Source organism: Delphinapterus leucas, chromosome 4 (genome assembly GCF_059928025.1).
Source record: "Delphinapterus leucas isolate spDelLeu-1000000601 "Yukka" chromosome 4, BTC_Dleu_Yukka2, whole genome shotgun sequence".
Lineage (NCBI taxonomy): Eukaryota > Metazoa > Chordata > Mammalia > Artiodactyla > Monodontidae > Delphinapterus > Delphinapterus leucas.
This window is the reverse complement of record NC_143132.1, coordinates 12,457,756-12,474,470: the sequence shown is the minus strand read 5'-3', so window position 1 is coordinate 12,474,470 and position 16,715 is coordinate 12,457,756. Positions and strand designations below refer to the sequence as shown.

Below are 16,715 nucleotides of genomic sequence, written 5' to 3'. Positions count from 1 at the left end.
TCTTAACCACCGTGCCACCAGGGAAACTCTCTCAGTGTGGTTTAAGTGATCATAAATCATGCCAAAGCCTGTTGTCTTGTCACCACCCAAGTGGGTTCTGAATCTGAAGACAAAGATGACATCTGGGTGGTCTTGTGTACTTTAGCTTATTGTCTCAATATTTTAGGTACTGTTGCCTTTCTAGGGTAAAGGGCATCTTATGACCATTTGTATCTGCTGAAGCACTGCATTAGTGATGAACACTCTGGTACAAATAACTAATGGGCCATTCATGATGGCTGCTAGATATCAGGCAGCCAGGGAGGAAAAGAGCACATTTTTACTGTATTTAAAAAAAAAATTTTTTTTTAAATACCACTGGGCTTCCCTGGTGGCACAGTGGTTGAGAGTCTGCCTGCCGATGCAGGGGACACGGGTTCGTGCCCCGGTCCGGGAAGATCCCATGTGCCGCGGAGCGGCTGGGCCCGTGAGCCATGGCCGCTGAGCCTGCGCGTCCGGAGCCTGTGCTCCGCAACGGGAGAGGCCACAACAGTGAGAGGCCCGTGTACCGCAAAACAAACAAACAAACAAAAAAAACCATTAACACACATATGTATCCCTAAAGAATAGAGAATATTGTTTTGCATGTTTTAAATTTTATGTAACTAATGTCATACTGTATTATTTTGTACCTTGCTTTATGGCTCCATAATGAGATTTACTAATATTTCATTCACTTCACCGCTGTATAGTATTCCACTATGAATATGTCGCTCTACTCCCCTCTTGATGGTTAGTTTCTTTCTAGTTTTCACCATTACAAACAATGCACATCCCACTCCACAAGTCCTAGAGTTTCTCTCCAAGTCTAATTGGTTGTGATAGAATACAGGAACTTTACTGGATGTTGCTAAATTGCTCTCCAGAACTGATGTGCCAGTATGCCCTCTCGCCAACAGTGTATGAGTTCCCATATTTCCACATGTTCGTGAAATCTTGATGTGGTCAGACTTACTTTTCTAACATTAATAAATTGGCATTTTGATTTATACATGAGTTTGTGAGTTTGGTTTTCCTGTGTCAGTCACTCATGCTGTAAATGTGGACCTGCGGGGCTCAGGATCTTGGCTATGGATCATGTGGAGAGGCTGAAAAGATAAGCTACAGACAGAGAGATATATGTGCAAACCACATATCCAACAGAGGTAGAGTATCTAGCATACAAAAAGGACCCTCAAAACACGATAGTGAAAAAGCAATTTAGAAAATGCACAAAAGACACAAATAGATATTTCACTAAAGAAGATGTTAGATAGCAAATATCACATGAAAATATGTTCACTACCATTAGCTATTAGGGAAACACAAAGCCACAATGAAACATTTACTACCAAAATGGCTAAAGTAAAAAACAGTAACAGCAGCAAATGCAGGCAAGGATGAGGAGAAACTGGATCACTCGTAAATTGCCGATGGGAATGTTAAATGGTACAGTCATTCTGGAAGACAATCTGGCAGTTCTAAAAAATCCAAGCATGCAACTACCCTACGACCCAGCAATTGCACTCCTGGGCATTTATCCCAGAGAAAACTTATGTGCACATAAAAACCTGAGATGAATGTTCATAGCAGCTTCATTTATAATAGCCCCAAACTGGAACAACCCAGATGTCCTTCAATGGGTGGGCAAATGGTTAACCCAATTGTGGTACATCCATACCACGGAATACTATTGATACACAGCAATAAAAAGGAACAAACTATTGATACATGCAATCCAGATGACTCTCCAGGGAATTATGCTGAGTAAAAAAGGTCAATCCCAAACGGTTACACATGATTCCATTTACGGAACACTCTTGAAGTGGCAAAATTGTAGAAATGGAGACTAGGTTAGTGGTTGCCAGAAGTTAAGGACACAGGAGAGGGGCATGGGATGGGAGGGAAGCAGGAAAGGGGCAACATGAAGGATCTTTGTGGTGATGGGAAGGTCTTGTGTCAATGTGAATGTCCTGGTTGTAGTATTGTACTATAGTTCTGCAAAATGTTGCCACTGAGGGAAACTGGGTAAAAGGTAGTTTCCCAGTTTTGGGAAACTGGGATCTCTCTGTATTATTTCTTATAACTGCATACAAATTTACCTTAAAATAAAAAGGTTTTACAAAGCCTATTATTCTGTATCTGTAACTTCTTAATCAGAGGTTAATGAACACAACTGAACTATTTAAGAATCAAGGTTATTGTTTTAAATGGCAATCTGAAAAAAGGCAATACTCACAGGAACTACTGGCCTCGGTCTCTTACTTTGGGTCTTTTTTTTTTTTTTTTTTTGCGGTACGCGGGCCTCTCACTGTTGTAGCCTCTCCGGTTGCGGAGCACAGGCTCCGGACGCGCAGGCTCAGCGGCCATGGCTCACGGGCCCAGCCGCTCCGCGGCATGTGGGATCTTCCCGGACCGGGGCACGAACCCGTGTTCCCTGCATCGGCAGGCAGACTCTCAACCACTGCGCCACCAGGGAAGCCCCCAACTTTGGGTCTTTTAAGGCAGTCTCTTCTTTCATCTGGCTCCTCGTGCACCTGTTTCCCTTCTGCGCCTCCCCTTGACCCCCCAGGCTGTTTCTCTTGCTCTGGGTTAGAAAACCATCATTCATGCTTCACGTGTTATTTTCGAGCCAACAAGATTTTGCATCAGGGCCTCTCTTGCAGAATAAGTGCATGGCTTCTTAACGGTGATTAGTAATCTCAGAATAGCTTTCTTCTTACTTTTAGCCGAAATATTACATAGAGAAGTGAAATGGATGAAAATAAGATCTTGAATCAAAATACCCAATTATGCAACAAGAATTAATCCCCAAATGTCACCAAACCCGTATATATAAACTTCAAGGAAAGCGGCTGAGAATAATTCCTCCCTTTTGAGCAAAGCAGTCAGTATGGTAAAGACAGGTATATTTATTTCATATGAGAGCGCATTTCACAGGATATGTACAGAGTGTTTCATACCACTGACTTTAATACTGTACTTCTATAAAGTATATAGTTATACTGTATGCCACATAAGCGATAAAATTCTTACATATAAACAGCAATCTACTATAGAGAATGAAGAATTCACAAAGAGATCCTGTGTCTAGCTTCTGCTCTGCTTTTAACAGAACTGGTAAATATTTTAATAATACACAGAATAGTGGCTAGTTATTTGCAGCAGACCTTTAACTTTCATAACTTTGTGCACTTTTTCAGCAACTTGCCAAGTAGAATTTGCTGATAAAGGCCGAGCTGCTACGTGATATGTATATTTTAGACAGTAGTTTATATTCAATAGGAAACATTGCTCACAGAACTGCAATCTGCACTAGTGAAGTTTATAATGAATTATTTTGCTAATGGAGAGCAAATATTGAATACCATATATACTATTCACATAGATTTGTTAAAGCCACAGTTTCAACAAGTTAATTCACATTTTGAAGCACACTGCCTATAGTAATACTGCTGTTTAAAATATACTACTGCTGAAATGATTAGAACCCCCCCAAAAAGCACAATATAAAACTCACGAGTTATTTCTAACAGCAAATCCTGGCTGTTAATAGAGAGAGGGTTACTTTTATAAACATAGTATCCTGATAACATTTGAGTATTTAGAAAAGTGCTTTTTTCCTAACAGATTTGCTTTATGCGGTTAAGTGCGATGCAGTTTGCTGTGCTTTTACATTTTACGTATTCTTAGCCAGGAACTCTTTTTTCTGATATTCCGCTAATGCACATCTTTAAAGGTTAAATGCAGACAACGGAATTTATTTAGGTCGACATATACAACTCTTCGTATGAAAGGAACGTTAATGTAATGGGTAAAGGTGATCTTAAACTGACAACAAAACAGCTCTCGCTCAAGGAGTTTTCTGATTAGGATTACTCAATGGTATCAAAATACTACATTCTGTGTACGTTCTGTGTACGTCTTCATAAAATTAAAGCAGGATCAGCTGCATATTGGCAGTGCAGGAGACAAAATCCACAGCTAATTTGAGGTGTAGCCTCTACAAACGTAAAGCAGCATCACAGATGTGTCGTGTAGTTCGTGAGAGGGAGAGAACACACGAGGAGTAGATCCCAGTTCCGCCCCGGGCGGCGCCTGTGGCCCGCTCACCACTTCCAGAGCGGAGGCGGCAAGAGAAGCGCGCGAGGGCCGTGGGCAGCGGACGCCTTCGCGTACGTTGAGCTCTAACGCTTTTCACTGAGCTTGGTGGCACGTGCTTTCCCGACTTTCTGGGCCGGCGTGCTTTTTTGAAAGGGCCGGGGTGTCGGTCCATGTGACCGACTGTAACCACACACTACGCTGCTTCCGGCTGCAAGAAGCTCCTCCCCCGGAAAAGCCGGCGCACGTGCTACAGTGGCAGGTAACAAGGGTGTGCGTGGTGTGCGTGTCAGACGGGGGTGGGTGTGGAACGGTGGTCGATTCTGGTTCCCTAGTGAGATCATTCTAGTTTTAGAAAGAAAAGGAATGAAATATCCAAATTTCATTTTCAGCCATCCTTTAGATAATGAAATATTGAAAGAAGAACTATGTTCGAATTTTTAGGTAAAAATTTGGTCTGATTTAGAGTTTAAATTATGTGTTTTACAAATATGTAAGTGTGTATATATATATATATATACATATTACTGTATATATATACACATACAATTACTGTATATAGTGTATATATATATATATATCCTTCTAAATTCTGTTTCAGTATAAGTTTGACAGCTCTTTGGTAAATACTTATAAATACCAATTTTTAACAAGTAAGAAAGGGGCTGGCAGTAATGTCAGCTAGAAGTTGTTTGGGCTTTTTGAGATTCTGTAAAGGAGACTGACAAAGAATTTCTGAATAAGGACTGTTTTCTAAAGTAGTTTCGAGCACTTTTTATGGCTTCTACTCTCTCGTATTTATCCAAACAGAAACACACCAAAATTCCAGTTAATAATGAGAAAGATTTTTCCTTATTTCCAATATACACATATTCCAACTCTGTACACATTAAATAGTGGTATTTCATGACAACATCAGTGCACTTAACGATTACTTATTGCACATAACGAATAACGAATGCCCAATTCTTTTGGCTCTACCCTGCCAAAACTATAAAAACAACTGCTTTCTACTGTATAACATTATCTTTCTGTAAAGTCTAGCGTGGGTGATGCCTTAGAGGCCAAGGCTGTGAAAGGGTCTGCTGGAGGGGTGGTGCCAGGTGGGAGCAGAGGGACAGGAGGCGGAGGTGGTCTTCTTGCTGGCAACACACAGAAAGAGACACTGGTTCCTTTGTTCCAGTCATCACTAAAGGTCACCTTGGAGCCAGAAGACGAACTCGGCGGATCACCCAGTAGGTCTGGACAAGTGGGCCTTGACTTTCCTGTCACACCAAAGTCCTCTTCTTCCTCGAAGGTCACCCATCCTTTTGGGTTGCTGCTTTTTAGTGTAGGTGGGCCCTGCGGACCAAAACTGTCCTCAAAGCCATCCAGTGAAGAGGAAGGCTTGCTACTGTTCTGTCTGAGAGGCTGCAGAGAAGGGAAAGGACTCTGAGCAACGGGCTCTTCTTTGGAGAACCACGAAGTGGCCTCTGATTCTTGAGATTCAGCTCTAAAGGGGTTTCTGGGAGCGGCAGTCCTGTCGGTGAAAGGATTTGTGCTGCTTGAGCTCTCAGTGAATGGGTTTGGAGAACATCGCGTGTTTTCCTGGGATTTGCTCCGGGCTGGAATTGGAGGTATTGTCGGCATGCAGCTTACAGAACTCAAAGTATTCATGTTACTTGGGGTTGCAGAAGGCAATGGAATCAACCCCTTTGGGTGTGGGGTTTGAACAGATGGCTGAGCCTTTGATACAGCAAGCAGGTTCAATGACAGGTCTTCAAATGGGTCTGTCTTCAATGGCGAGTCCAGTCTGATGGCGGAGACCCCGTTTGTTTTTACCTGGAGAAGAGAGCGAGCACTGAATAATCAACCAAAAAGCAATATACTTACTTTGAATACCCCCTATTCTTCCTGTCTCAGTTATTCTTCATTTTCGGGGGGGGTGGGGAAGTATACGAATTTAGAAACTAAAAAGCTGCTTTGCGTGGCTTGTTGCTCTGGTGGTTTAAGTAAGATAGCACAGCTGAAGTATTATTTTTTAAAAACTCCCCACTAAATAAATAAGTCCTTTTCTTAAACAGAGCTTACTTTATCCATGCAAGTATTGAGATGGTAAAATGGAGAACTGTACAGAATTAGCAGATGAGTTTTGCTCATGCCCAGTACTATCAGATGTTCACACAAACTGAAGAAATCCATCTTTAGAACTTATGCGAAATCTCTATCAATAAACTTCCAGCACCCATCTATGATGATGATGTGGTTTCACTGTTCTTTTAAATATATTTTCATTGAGATTTAAATATGGAAATTCAACTTTATGGATGAAAATTAATTTTATTAGTATATTTGTATTCACCAGCTGAAAACAACACATCTTTTCCTTTTCTCCTTGGATAAATAAATTTCCAAAGCATTCTTTGCTTTTTAATGTAAGTTCTCCTTTGCAGGATAAACGCTGTGAGTAACGTGACAGTATTCCTTAATTGACCTTCCTTCATCTTGTAAAAATGTTCCAAAACGGATACGTTTGTTAACAATCAAATGCAATGATTGTTTAAAACGGGGTGGTGGGGGAAGTCCCATTTTCTATTTGGTATATTAATTCTTAAACCAAAATGAAGCTGTGCCCAGAGGGTGCACAGTCCTCTCTACGTGACAGAGTTGGCTGTGAACTGTTACTGGCAGGAGGAGGGGTCGGAATTACTTCACGGTCATGAAAAATCTGCCCTGTGTGCCTACTTCACAAAGAAGCCGGCTGGAGTGGAGCATGGCTGTGGGACTGAGCACAGCCAACTTTCCCTACGGGTAACAGAACTGGGGGCCTGGCCTTATGAGAAAACTGGCTCATCAGGAACTTCATTTTAATAATTTTCAAAACCCTACATAATTATTAAAACTAGGTAGATGACTTGGATATTTATGCCAAATTAAAGGTAAGAAAACAAACCTTTGGGTTGAAAAGGACAGGGGAGGGAGAATTTTAGCTCAAGACTTGCAATGTAACAAAACAGAGCATGACCCAAAATGAATTTAGATCGTTGTTATTAGATCGTTGTTAAAGCAAATAACTAAACATTCATGAAATATGTTGAAACAAAGAGCAGCAGTCCCAATAAAATGTAACTGCATCTTATGAAACAGTAACTTGGTGCTTAAGAATAGGGAAGGCTGTTCATTTGCAAAAGGAAACATTGTGGATAACTTCATAAGTGAATCACTCTCTGTATCTGTTTTATTCAACTGATCTAGAACATACTTTATAATTGAATAAACAAATATGTTTTTCTTTAAACTTAATGTGGCAATAAATTTGTACAAAATTGAAGAGTAAACATGTCACAGATTCTAAACTGTATTCTAAGTGTATTAAAGTACTCGAGAGACAAATTTATTGCAGACGTCATAAAATTACAATTAGCTCTACATTACCAATAATGTCTGGATTATTTATGGTTCGTATAACAAAACAGAAGTACTTGATTGGGCCTGGGCCCCAATTCTCCCATGGTAGATACAAGAGTCCACGACATAGACATTACAGGTAAGACGTTTATGCTTGCACAGCTTAGAATAGTAGGCCCTTGCCAAATAAATGCTATACATTTGAATATTTTCATATATTAAATTTTTTTCTTCCAAAATAAGTTAAAGGGTAATTTGATAGGAACAGGATCATTTTGCCCAATCAGACTTGAAATTATAATGAGAGCCACACCATCATTCATTACATTAGAATTAATTTATATATATCTAAGCAGGATTTGTGATGACTTGACATTAATGACGATGGTATTTTTACAGAGAAGGGTGTTGGAAAGGCCCTTAAACAATCCTGCTACGTTAACTTTCATCTTTGTAAATCATCAATTCTTCCTTACGAAAAAGAATTGTGCTACTAAAATTATTTTTTTTTATTTCCCAAAAGAAATCTAAGAAAAAAAATTGAATTTTGTATTTATGTAATTATGCCATTGTTAAAACCAAGAACCTTTTTGGTTTTGCCAAATACACTTCTATATACCTAAAGCTTACCTTCTTGAAGTTAAACTTCTTAGTCTTGTTAATTTTTGTAAAAAACAAAGCAAAAAAAACGGGAAAGCATTAGCAAGAACTAAAATGGTTCCTAAAAATTCAAAATACTAAGAAAAAAAGCAGATTTTATGGTATGATAATAGAATTTATTAATGTGGACAGGTGGTTTTTAAAATGAGTGAAAATTTAGATGTATGAAGCAAAAGACTCATACATCTAATGTGCTAAGACAGATGAAAAGCACATATAAGATTGAGAAATAATCCAATACCTGTTACCCTGATGGTTGCTCCTGCTTTGAGAAAGGGAACACAGACATCAAAGGAAAGAGTTAGGAGGACAATTGGAGACCAACCAACAACCCTAACAATTCAGCCTTCAAAATACTTTTATTTCTATATTATATACAAAATCCAAGAGCAGTGATATTTGCAGGTCATAGCATAAGACCAAGAGACAATTCCAATTTCTTCTGTCATTTTGAATGAAAAATGTATTGTTGAATTAGTGTTCAAACTTTAATTTTGTCTGAGGTTGATTACTAACTAGTTCAAAGTGATTATTCCAAAAATAATATTCCGAATAGGGTTTGGAAGCTCTAAAATATTTGAAGCAGCCTGTTATGGATGAAATGTTTGTGTCTCCCCCCCACCCCAAATTCATATGTTGAAAGCCCTAACCCGCAAAGTGATGGTCTTTGGAGATGGGGCCTTTGGGAGGTAACTGGGGTTAGATGAGGTCATGGGAGTGGGGCTCTCACGATGGAATTAGCACCCTTAGACGGAGACACACCAGAGGGCTTGCTCTTTTTCTCCTCGTGCAAGCACCGAGGAAAGGCCATGTGAGCACACAGCAAGAAGGCAGCTGTCTGCAAGCCAGGAAAACAGCCCAGAACCCAACCACGGTGGCATCTTGATCTCAGACTTCCAGCCTCCAGAACTGTGAGAAAACAAATTTCTACCGTTTGAGCCGCCCAGTTTACGGTATTTTGTTATGGCAGCCCAAGAAGAGTAGGACACAGCCTTAAGGTAGTCTGTGGGTTTATCATCATTAGAGAAAATGTACCAAATGGCATCACTTTGCAAAAAAGTGAAAAATGGTATTTAACAAATGGTCAGGATCCAGGCTTGTTCTATATTACTCAGGTTTTCTGAAGGGTGATACTATCATTAATTCACTTCATAATTTATGAGCTGGAAGGTACAACAAGGTAAGAAACTGGATCCTCTTTTTGTTGTTTAAAAATGAAATCATAATCTTTTCATAATATAGCAGTACTTTTAAAACTTACAGTATTCTCAAGGAACCGTTTGAGCAAATCTTCCCCAATATTTAAAGCTCACCTTATTTTAAAATACCAAAACTCACTTTGACAATTTAGAGAGACACCACTCTAAAATATATTAAGTATTACTAGAGTTTCCTGCCTACGAAACATGAGACTCCTGAATTTAACGCTTTCCTGATGGTCCTGATGTATCTGCTTTGGCACAGGACAGGAAACAGGAATGGGTCTATACTAAGATACACAGGGATGGAATTCAGTTGATCCGGAATGCTGAGGTGTTCTACTTGCCCCCTTCCCTCACTGGCAGCAATCACGCCGACAGTATAGCCACGATGCTAGTATTTTACTTCTCATTGGATTCCTGACTTCTGGTTTTTAGCTGATAATCAGATGACTAAGATGTTGGAAGTCAGATAGGTGAGGCATTTTCACATTTTGTAAAGGATATAAACATGTTGTATAATCACATGAATTAGAAGAATCTTTTCTATATAGAATTATCGAATCAAAGGACACTTAAATAGTTATAAAAAGTAAAGCTGGGTCATGTGTGTTTTTATGTTTTAAATACCTTGTAGATTTTTGGCAGAATTGATAAAGACTTGTAAAAATTACTAAGTGTTCAATTCTAAGACTATTTCATATTATTACCAAAATAACAAATGTCATATTTTACTATCCCATCCTTTTCAACTTATAGCCACTACAGAAGATTTTTAAAATTTTAAATGTCTACTATTTTTTGAATAGGTATTATTCTTATGGTTCAAAGTTCAAAAGGCACAAAAGGTAAAATACTTCCCTTTCCTTCCAGCCCCTCAGCGTTGTAAGCTCCAAGGAGGAAACTAACCACTTTGTGATCCTTCACAAAGACAGTCACAAAGACATGAACAAGACCCCACTCCCCCAAAAGAAAAGTGTGTCTGTGTATATAATGTGCAGAGGAATTTGGTATCGGTGATTGAGGCAAAAAGAAGGTTTAAAACAAACATCTTTCACAGTTTTGATGAACAGAATACAAGAGTCAAGAACACAATCTACTGAGCCACACACAAAGCATGGGCTTGCTGTCTGTCACCAAATTACCGCACCCATTCCAATGAAAATCAGAAAGCAAAACAAGCTGAAAAATGACCTAAGAAAATGACACATGGCAGTCATTGGAATACTCATCCTGTAGTACTTCTGTGTCATAGATGACTTTCTACTGAGAATTGCAACCTTACTTGAAGTGTGTCCTTTCTGAAGTTGTTCAGAGTACCATACCTACTTTCAATACTGAAAACATTTATAGAGTTTTAGGAATCAGGGTTCACTTTTACTAAGAAACTCATGATCACTTTCTGTCCTAAAACAGCAATACAAAGCTCTAAGATACGGCTACTTTGAAAGTTTCTTGCCCTCCAATTACATTAAAAAAAAAATACAATAGTACACCTCACAAGAAAATGAGAAGAAAAATTCATGATGCACTAAAAGCCGATTGGCAGAGAGAAAATAATAGCTATTTATTGTTGGAAGGATTCCTACAATGATTATACATCTTCAGCATCCTCAAGAGTGCAATGGCGCTGTTTTCTGTGTCACACTCATGAGATAACATTATTTTGATGGTTTTCACTTTGGTGAATAAGCCTGCTGCTGCACGCCCAAAACTCCTAAACTGATCCGACAGTGTCTGAAACTGCTAGAGATCCCTGAGGAAGCCCAGTGCCGGCTCCACCACGGAAAAGAGCTAGCTGTGTGGCATCAGGAGGAATAAGAGCGTTACTGGAAATTAACTCGACTGCCAGCGGTCAGGAGTGATCTGACTGCCTCTCTCTCCACGATGTAAAAGCCAAAACTTACTAACTGTGAGCAATAAGAAAATAAATTATTATTGTCCATCCTAATGCATTAACTATTCAAAGTAAATTATGCATAAAAAAACCAGAAAGTCACCAACACTTTTAACATTAACAAGATAAAACAGCCTGGGAGCTGCTTGGAATTCCTTAAAGATCCCTAACCTAGGGTCACTCTCTGAGAACCCTTGATCCAGGCCACAGGTTAGACAAACAGACACAAACCCCAAACCTCAAACAGCCAAACCACGCATCTGTTGTGTGACTGGTTTGAGATGTCCAATGACATTCGCCCGTTGAAGTCATATCTGAACATGCGATTAAATGTTTGTCTACCAAAAGACAAACATTTGTTAAAAGTGAATCTCATATTTATTTCTTAAGCTAATAATTAAAATAAGTATGTTCAAAGACTATACCAAAGGCATCAAATATACCTCAGTAAAAGAAGAAAAACAGAAAAACAAAACAAAACAAAAAATAAGCCAAAACCCTCACAGAAGCATCCAGATGATCTTCTGCCGGCTGGCAGGACTTACCTGCGGCTGCACTGAAGGCTCAGAAGGCAAGCTGTGGGACGACCTGCTCCGAGGGGGCGGCTGCGGGGCAGACTGAGGCATAGGTGTGGCCACTGGGACAAGAGGCTCCCGCATCTGCTGAACCGGCGGGGCCAGAGAAGGCTGCACAGGAGGGGCGGCCTGAGGCTTCAGTGGTTCAGGAAGAAGAGCCGGCCCTAAAAAAAGTCATTTCCAGATGTTAGGTGTTTTCTAGAAAACCACTTTTTATCCTTCCTTTAGTGAAATGTAAGGGATTCTAGTCCCTGTCCCGCCCACCCCTGGCCCCAAGCAGCCTCATTTCTTGTGGCATAAAGAAAGACACAAGGCTATCCCAATTCGAGTAAGTTGTAAAAAGCGAGAGACCGCAGAAAGGAAAAGAAAAAGAAAAAGAAAAAGAAAAAGAAAAAGAAAAAGGGAAAGAATACAGAACGGCACTGCTGTTTCTAATACAGGGCCTACCTTTCAGTACTTCTGATGGTTTGCTTTGGCTTTCAGGAGTCAGTCTTCCAGCAGACACCCGAGCATGGCTCTGGGGGGCGCTGATCACCCCAGCACGGGGTGGAATAATCTAAAAATGGAAAACGTAACCGTTGAGATATTTACTTATTTTCAACAGATAAGATTTGGTGAAAATATTTGCTTTTGCATCTCATCTCATTTCCTCAGCCTCTTGTCATTTTAATGGCTCTCTATTTATAGCCACATCGTCTTAAGTTTTAAAAATCGTCCTTTTTATTTTCCACTGTTTACTATGTGCCAGGTGCTGTGTTAATTAAGCACTGTGTAGGCATTTCCATTTCACTGTCCAAATGGCCCTCAGAGGTAGGTATTCTTTTATCATCTCTATTATAAATGAAGATGAAGAAATGTATACAACTTTCCCAAAGCCACAGAGCTAGAAAGTAGAGCCAGGAGCCAGAGTGAGGTCTGACCCGCTGCAGGGCCGTGCTCTTCATCCTGTGCGATGCTGCCTTACTGGGCGACAGGGATGGTATTACAGGTCACGAGGACGTGGAGAGGGACATGCACTGTGTAACTAAGTGGCTTACGGAAAACCATGCCGAGGTCTTTTTTTTTAAACACAGATGTAAAACCTCTTGAATGGCTTACTCGATATGCTAAAATAAATACACTGGAAGACACACTGGTGAAAAGTGTCTTTTCTATTTTCACACGTTTGCTGAAGACTTTAAGCTCCCAATACTCCTTATTTTAAGCAAAAGTTATGAATGTTATCTCACAAAATTCTGACTTTCCTTCCCTATTCTTACAGTATTAAATAAAGAAAGTACTTTGTGGGAAGTGGTAGAATCAATGGATAGCAATTTCCCCTTCTTTGGAAAAAAGGAAAGTGGGTAATGGCTATCTTTAGGTATACTCCACAGACATTTTACTTTGGAGTGTGATGTTATATATAGAAAAAGGCCTTTAGGTTGGATGTTAAATAGAAAGCTACAAGAGAAAGAACGAAGTATTTCTATCTTATAAATCTTATGAGGATTCCTTAGAAATTAGAAGTAGTTTCATTAGCAGAAGTTTCTTAATTTCCAGTTACAGTCACAGTTCCCACTTCTTACTCTTCAGCTGGCCCCCCTAGACTGATCCTGGTTTCTGTTTTCTTTCTTTCTTTTTTTTCCCTTTAAGTTACTTGTTCTATCCCAGAGAAAATTTTCACTTCGGTGAATAAGAGGATAATTCTGTGTATAAGAGAACACTGATAGACATGCAGAAAACCACAGATTCACAACACAGGGAAAGGCACTGCAATGCCACCTGCTCTCCTGCTTTTAATACCTTTGGAACCAGTTTTAGTTGACTATCATAAATGGGTTTTCTGAAATCTAATTTTAAAATCCTTCTGATTGAAGAATTACTCAGATAATATAAAAAGTTGCCCCAAAACATCACTTCCACATATAGAGATTCTAAGATATTTATGTAGCGACTGTAACTACTTAATTGTATCACTTTTATTCAAATAAGGAGGTATGTTTAGTTACTTTTGAAGAGGATGTTAAAATACTCTTAGTGTTGAAAGGTACCTTGGAGAGTGCCAAGTGCAATTCCCCATTTTAGAGTTGAGGAAACTGGGGCCTTAATGGGCCCCATGATTTCTTCAAGATAACACATTTCATTAGCAGCAAATTGGGACCTAGAACCTAGGCCTCCTGGCTCCCAAGCGAGGTGCTGCCTACCGGCCTGGCTGTACTGTATCCAGCAGGTCCTGGGCCTGTGAGTCCTGCTTGAGGTGAAGGCTGATTGCGTCCTGGAACAAAGACATCGCACCATGTATTTCAGTTTTTTTAAAAAAGAAAGAAACAAGAAACCATTACTTATATCCCAAGTGTCTATTCACGGTCCAGTTTTAAGGTTAAGCTGAATTCAAGTGTTTTTACCTATATTATCTTTCCGTGTCGTTCCAGGGCTTTTGGGTGCTTTGAAGCAGGAAGGAAAAAAAAATTAGTCGTAAGTAAACAATCAAGCCATATTGCATAACATTGGCTGGCTGTTCTGTTTCATTACCAGCAGAAATGGGGGCATGAGATGGAAACAAAAGTACTTTGCTTTAGATAATGATGAAGGAAGCATATTATCAGCTCTGAAGGAAATATCCCCAAAAAGAGAAAAATTAGGATACTGAGAGTGACATTCATGGGAGCCAGCTTAGCACTTGGTCTGATACCTCATTCAGAAGGTCACTTTTAAGGTGACTTTCCCAACAGAGCTCTCTCCTGTGAACCTTGAAAACACATGGTCAGCTTAGGGGGATGGTCACAAGATGCAGCCCCGCTGTTTCCCAGAGCTTGGTGGACAAACAGCTCCGGAGCAAACAGACAGCACTACATCTTCCGAGTCACACAAGAGGCACCTAATGGCACTGTTTCAGGGCTTCACGCTGTAGATGTCATTATGGATAAAGGAATCTCACGATGAGATCTTTGGGATTTCTATAGCAAAATCCTATGATGAAGGTAGAAGACAGGCACATCTAATTACCAAATATCTGCCTTATGCAAGACAATGTTAAACTACGGTTCAAACTCATTAGAAATGTAGTAAAAGGATGAAATGAAATAAACTACTTTTGGGGCCAAAAGGAGCTAGGGGACACTCTGGAGGCCTGCATCTCATATTTATTCTTTTTGAAAGGAAATTCAAGTGTGATTGTTCTATGAAATCCATCAGCTTTTTAAGAACTATGATCTTAATGAATGGCTTCTAGTTTTTATAGCCTTTTAAGCAAATTTAGTTCAGCGTCATTATACATTAAAACATTTCTGTTATCTGAAATCATCCGAAAAACACTATATTCTTGGACCTGAATTAATAAGGTTTAATTACAATTAAATTAATAAGGTTTAATTACAATTATTAATTTTTAAAACTCCAGAGTTAGTATAGTACATTTCTAAACATTTGACTTATTCTGAAAAGAATTTTGAAGGCATTCTTCTTAAAATAACATCGTACAATAATTTCACATCCAAAGGATATATGAAATATATACAACACAGAGTGCAAAACAACATGAGAACTGTGCGGAAATTAAATGGACATCCATTAGAAACTATACACAACACAGAATGGAAAGAGGAAAAAAAATACCAAGTTACAAGGTATACATAAGGATGGGAGGGGGAGTTTACAGTTGGACCAAGAAAAGATTTGGTATGCCTTTAAACACTGGAGGGGCTGACATTTAGAAATAAAACGAGAGATCCATTTCTATGATGCAAAAGTCTTGTTACCTTCCATCTCTCGCCTAGCTACCCCAGGACTGGGAGGGGTTCCAATACCTTTTTAGAGAAAGAACAGAAGCTGTATATTGTTCAGGGCCCGTAGCACACAGAATGAAAGGCAGGCACACAAAACAATTTCTGAGTTAAGCTTACTTTTGCAAAAAATTCTTTCACTGGTTTAAATTTCTTCAAAGATATCAATACAAACCAAAGTGACTTTAGGTGCCTGGCCCAAACCTGAGTCTGGCCCTTTCCACAGTTAGAATGAAAGAGAAGGACAGTTTGCTTTTTATATCTGACATTACTCGCAGTAAGGAATTGAAAAATATGTGTAATGAAAGCCTTTGCTTTATGATCATCTCATTCTTTATATTCGGAGTTAAATCACTCATAAAAGCTCCAATATTTACCAGTCAAAAAGGAACAAAAATCTTAAAGTTCCAATTTCATATGAAATCTCTGAGACTATATTAGTCTCTTAGAAGTTAGTTTTTGATACATTATTTAAAAAAAAAAACCTAAAAGTACTGTAATTACTTTCTCTCAGCTTATTGCCTTCAAGCAGTTATTGGTTTATAGGGTTAAAAAAATACACTGCAAACATTGCCTACAAAAGAATTGTGAAGAGAAGCGATTTTTAAAAATTAAATCAGATTTCTAAGTAAGCCACTGAGTTGCTAACATGTATAACTTTTCACAAATTTATTTAGCAACTTATTTTCTACAGATTGTTTTCCTAATTAAAGGAGAAAATAAATAAAAGTCTATTATAACTATAAATAAAAGCACAAGTTTGAAACGGGAAAAATTAATGTTTTCTGTAAGTCAATGGAAAAGTTATACTCCAGCAGTATCTTGCAGAGGCCACAGTGCTGAAATAACTTTGCTACCCTTATTATACAAAGTCATTAAAATCTACACACAGCAAAGTCAATCCGTAACAACACACGAGCCAGTCCGCAATGTCCTTAGGCAGCTAGAGTAGAAAGACCAACTGCATGTGTATAGTGAGCCTTAATGATATTAAAACTGGATTTGTAAAAGCTCTTCTGTGGGACTGAGATATATCGCCTCAGCCTTTCCTGAGAATTAGATTAAATAAGCTTGTCAAATGTATACCTCCAACTACGCTCTGTGAAAGTTTTCATGT

The 16,715-nt window shown here is 39.1% G+C and overlaps 1 protein-coding gene across 8 annotated transcripts in view; it reads right to left on the bottom strand.

Annotated features, from left to right (window-relative positions):
• Window positions 1-3,763: 3,763 nt before the first annotated feature.
• The window catches only part of SYNJ1 (synaptojanin 1), an 88,025-nt gene continuing 75,073 nt past the window's right edge, over window positions 3,764-16,715 (bottom strand). For 6 of the 8 annotated variants that reach the window (XM_089910298.1, XM_089910302.1, XM_089910301.1 and 3 more), the window contains 5 exons: window positions 14,222-14,260; window positions 14,021-14,091; window positions 12,285-12,393; window positions 11,808-12,001; window positions 3,764-5,940 (listed from right to left, as the gene is read on the bottom strand). In XM_089910298.1, the coding sequence (XP_089766424.1) occupies window positions 5,143-5,940; window positions 11,808-12,001; window positions 12,285-12,393; window positions 14,021-14,091; window positions 14,222-14,260 (1,211 nt within the window). In that variant the 3' untranslated portion in view covers window positions 3,764-5,142. The remainder of the gene's footprint in view (window positions 5,941-11,807; window positions 12,002-12,284; window positions 12,394-14,020; window positions 14,092-14,221; window positions 14,261-16,715) is intronic. The other 2 variants (XM_030760931.2, XM_089910300.1) reach the window with 1 other exon arrangement.